The sequence below is a fragment of the Brassica oleracea genome, chromosome C9 (genome assembly GCF_000695525.1).
Source record: "Brassica oleracea var. oleracea cultivar TO1000 chromosome C9, BOL, whole genome shotgun sequence".
Classification (NCBI taxonomy): domain Eukaryota; kingdom Viridiplantae; phylum Streptophyta; class Magnoliopsida; order Brassicales; family Brassicaceae; genus Brassica; species Brassica oleracea.
This window is the reverse complement of record NC_027756.1, coordinates 7,310,041-7,313,301: the sequence shown is the minus strand read 5'-3', so window position 1 is coordinate 7,313,301 and position 3,261 is coordinate 7,310,041. Positions and strand designations below refer to the sequence as shown.

Genomic DNA, 3,261 nt, shown 5'->3' with positions numbered 1-3,261 from the left:
TTTTTAAGATTCATATAGTATAAATATATGATTATATATATTTAATTTTTACAAAATAAAAGCTCAGTTCGAGCTGGTTGAACCGATCCAACCAGTCAATCAGTAAGAATATCAAATCAGTATCCGGTTTTCAAAACATTGTTTATTTTAGGCCTCAAAACATGAAACGTTTTGAATCAAACGCAAAACTGCAAAGGCAAAAAAGGCGTTTGGTGCGGTAGCAGTAGGAAGCTATCAATAATAACAATCAATCATCCGCCTAAACCGAAAACAAACCAAAAGGGAAACGCGAGAAGAGAGAGAGAGATCTCGGATCAAACATCGAGAGGGAAGACGACTAGGAGGAGAGAAAAAGAAGAAGATCAGGAACAAAGGGAGGAGAAGATGTTGCCCACAACTTCCAGATCTCGCTCTTCGCCTTCTTCATCCCGAGCCAACCCAATGTTCCTTCAGTATTTTCGCCGTATCGTCAAGGTTCTCTTCCTCGTTACATCTCATGCTTCCCCCAATCGTCGATTTGATCTCAGATTCGTCTCGATTCTCGATTGAAAATTATGGTCTGATAGTGGAGAACACGAATCGGATTTAGCTTTAGTTTGCGTCCGTCCTTCGTTCGTAGCTTAGCTCCGTTTCTAGGTTCAGCGATTTCTGATATTATGATGATCTGATAGTTAAACAATACATTTTTCGTTTCTTATCATGTTGTAGATAATGTTGTTACATCATATTCTCGTTTTCCTTGAAACGTTCCCTTTGTTCATTGCAGTGGCAGCAAATGGATGTTGAATATACTTTCTGGCAGATGCTTAACCTTTGTACATCCCCCAAAGTTGTGTAAGTCTCTTTGAAAGTTTCATTTTTTTTTTTTTTTTTTAATTCAACCTTTAAGCTGTTGCATTTGATAAGATGGTAAGATTAGATTAGACTCAGAACTCGTTAATCATTTAAGTTTCTAGGTTAATAGAGTTTGAGATGGTTTCACTTTCTTCTTTGCAATTGGACGTTAAAGAGAGTTTTATAACTTGTCCTAGTCGAATCCAACAAGTTGGGGAACTTTTTGGCTAAGGTATTACATATTTATAGTTCTTGTTCTCTTACTTTTGTATGTTTTTTTCATGTGGACGCTATGGTACCAGCTATCAACACACCAAGTATCACAAACGTAAGCTCAACTTTCATTACCAAGCTTTTTTTTTGCTTTTATACACTATACCCTTCTGTTACTGAAAGGATCTTGAGCCATCCAAGTTTTACTATCACTGTATGGTCAGGGATTATTTAATCTGAATATGTTACTTGCAGAGAATCATCTCCTTGTGATTTTCTCTTTTGCCTTTTTTTTTATTTATTGGCTTCTCCTTATACTTAATGCTAGTGCCAGTTAAAAATAAGCTAAACGTTTGGTATAAGTTTGTAAAATTTTAAGTGCGTTTGCTTTAATTTCCATTGTTCTTTCTCTCTCTCAGAAACGAAAAACCAATGGGCACGTGATGACCCTGCTTTTATTGTGATCTGTAGCCTGCTTCTTATTGTTGCAACTTTAGCCTACTGTGCCACGTAAGTATTTTGTTTAATTTGCAGTTTGTAGAGTGTGATAGTTAATAAAAATATTGCCTTGGATAACGAATTTGTTCTATTTTTTTTTTTTCCGTTATTGATTGTAATCTTCTGTCTCTGCTTCAGGTATGACCATAGTGGTTCTCATGCTGTCGTCGTGGTTGTATCAGTGTTCCTCACCCATTTCTTAATCACTGGAGCAGTTATAGCTACATGCTGTTGGTAAGTGATTTCTATCGGTGCATGGGCAAACTCGTCACATCGCTTAAATATTATGTTGCATCCAACGTCTGCTATTGCTGCTCGTGTCACTGTTATGCTACTATTACTGTTTTAATCATTTTATATAGTGCAAGACAAACACTCCTGAGAACTAACACTGAATCTCTCAAGTGGTTTCTTATATCAAAATTGACAGTTTCTCTAACTTGAGATACGACTTCCCAGGTTTCTGACGAACTCTTACCTTCGCGAGGAGGCTCCTAACAGTCATGTGGTGGAACAACGTGTTGAATGGTTAGTTTATTGACCGATTCTTATCTTTCAACTCGATACTACACAAAAAGATTTTTTTTTGGTTTTATTGTTCAATATCCATATTCCTTATCATAGTTTCTCTCTATCCGTGTGAGCTTGTTTATGACATGCCTTGTATGTGTTTCTCTGTAGGCTGTATACGTTTGATGTTCACTGCAACTCGTTCTTTCCGATGTTTGTGCTGCTCTACGGTAATTACTCCTTTAAACACATCACTCAGTTTTGAAATAGATTTATGACTTATAGTTTCTTCTTGTATTGCTACAGTCGTTCATTATTTCTTATCACCACTCCTGATAACTCATGGGTTCATCGCTCTGCTACTTTCGAATCTGCTTTTCATGGTCGGGGCTTCGTATTACCATTATCTTAACTTCCTAGGATATGACGGTAAGTCTCAAAGATTCTTTCTTTCACAACTGATATAACTATTGAGCTAACAACATTGCTTGAATCTAATACCAGTGCTTCCATTTTTGGAACGAACAACATTCTTCCTCTACCCAATTGGGATCGTGATTGTCCTGTCCCCTATTTGTAAGCTTTAAATCATTCATTGGTTTCACAGATGCCTCTTTTTTGAAAGAATGTCATCTTAAAGTTTGTTTCTCCAATTTTTGCAGTGATCTTAAGTGGATTCAACCCCTCAAGATATTTCATGAACATGTACTTCAGCCAAAGATTATAAAACAAAACAAGCCACATCAGTGGAATCTCAAGGGCTCTGCCTTGCATATACATCATCAAGGGAGAAGAGAGTATGAATTTTTTTTTTTTTTGGTTACCTGTAACAGATCATCGACATGCTCCAGTTTCTGGTAAAACTTCAAAGCCTACTTAATAGAATCTAGTGACAATTTTTCTGAACTTGGCCATATTTAGCAGGGCATCTTTCTATTGTCCCTTACCTTTTTCTTCCAATTCATGGTCATTTCTTATATGTTAATTGTTTGTTGGTTTCGTTAGAGTCTTTGCCATAAACTCCAAGTAACTAGAGGAACTGCAAAGATTGTACTACGCCGAAAACAACCCATTTGCTAAAAACCTTCGCGTTGGACTTGGTGCTCTTTGTGGAACTCTCTGTGGACTTTTCCAAGCAATCTTGATTTGTGTGTCATTGCAATGTTTATCTCAGGGATTGTAACAAAACTTTGGAAAAGTCTATTT

At 36.7% G+C, this 3,261-nt stretch overlaps 1 protein-coding gene across 1 annotated transcript; it reads left to right on the top strand.

Annotated features, from left to right (window-relative positions):
* The first annotated feature begins 229 nt into the window (after nucleotides 1–229).
* LOC106313818 (protein unc-50 homolog) lies at nucleotides 230–3,059 on the top strand. The gene is made up of 10 exons (XM_013751730.1): nucleotides 230–474; nucleotides 767–834; nucleotides 1,137–1,162; nucleotides 1,467–1,557; nucleotides 1,684–1,779; nucleotides 2,005–2,073; nucleotides 2,227–2,285; nucleotides 2,362–2,484; nucleotides 2,560–2,631; nucleotides 2,718–3,059. Exons 1-10 carry the CDS (start codon nucleotides 385–387, stop codon nucleotides 2,780–2,782), a joined length of 759 nt encoding a protein of 252 aa, XP_013607184.1. The 5' UTR covers nucleotides 230–384; the 3' UTR covers nucleotides 2,783–3,059.
* The last annotated feature ends 202 nt before the right edge of the window (nucleotides 3,060–3,261 follow it).

Coding starts and splice junctions, on each gene's coding strand:
- LOC106313818 (XM_013751730.1), top strand. CDS start 385: ATGTTGCCCACAACTTCCAGATCTCGCTCTTCGCCTTCTTCATCCCGA. Junction 1,780..2,004: donor GTTATAGCTACATGCTGTTG/GTAAGTGATTTC, acceptor ACGACTTCCCAG/GTTTCTGACGAACTCTTACC. Junction 2,632..2,717: donor GATTGTCCTGTCCCCTATTT/GTAAGCTTTAAA, acceptor CAATTTTTGCAG/TGATCTTAAGTGGATTCAAC.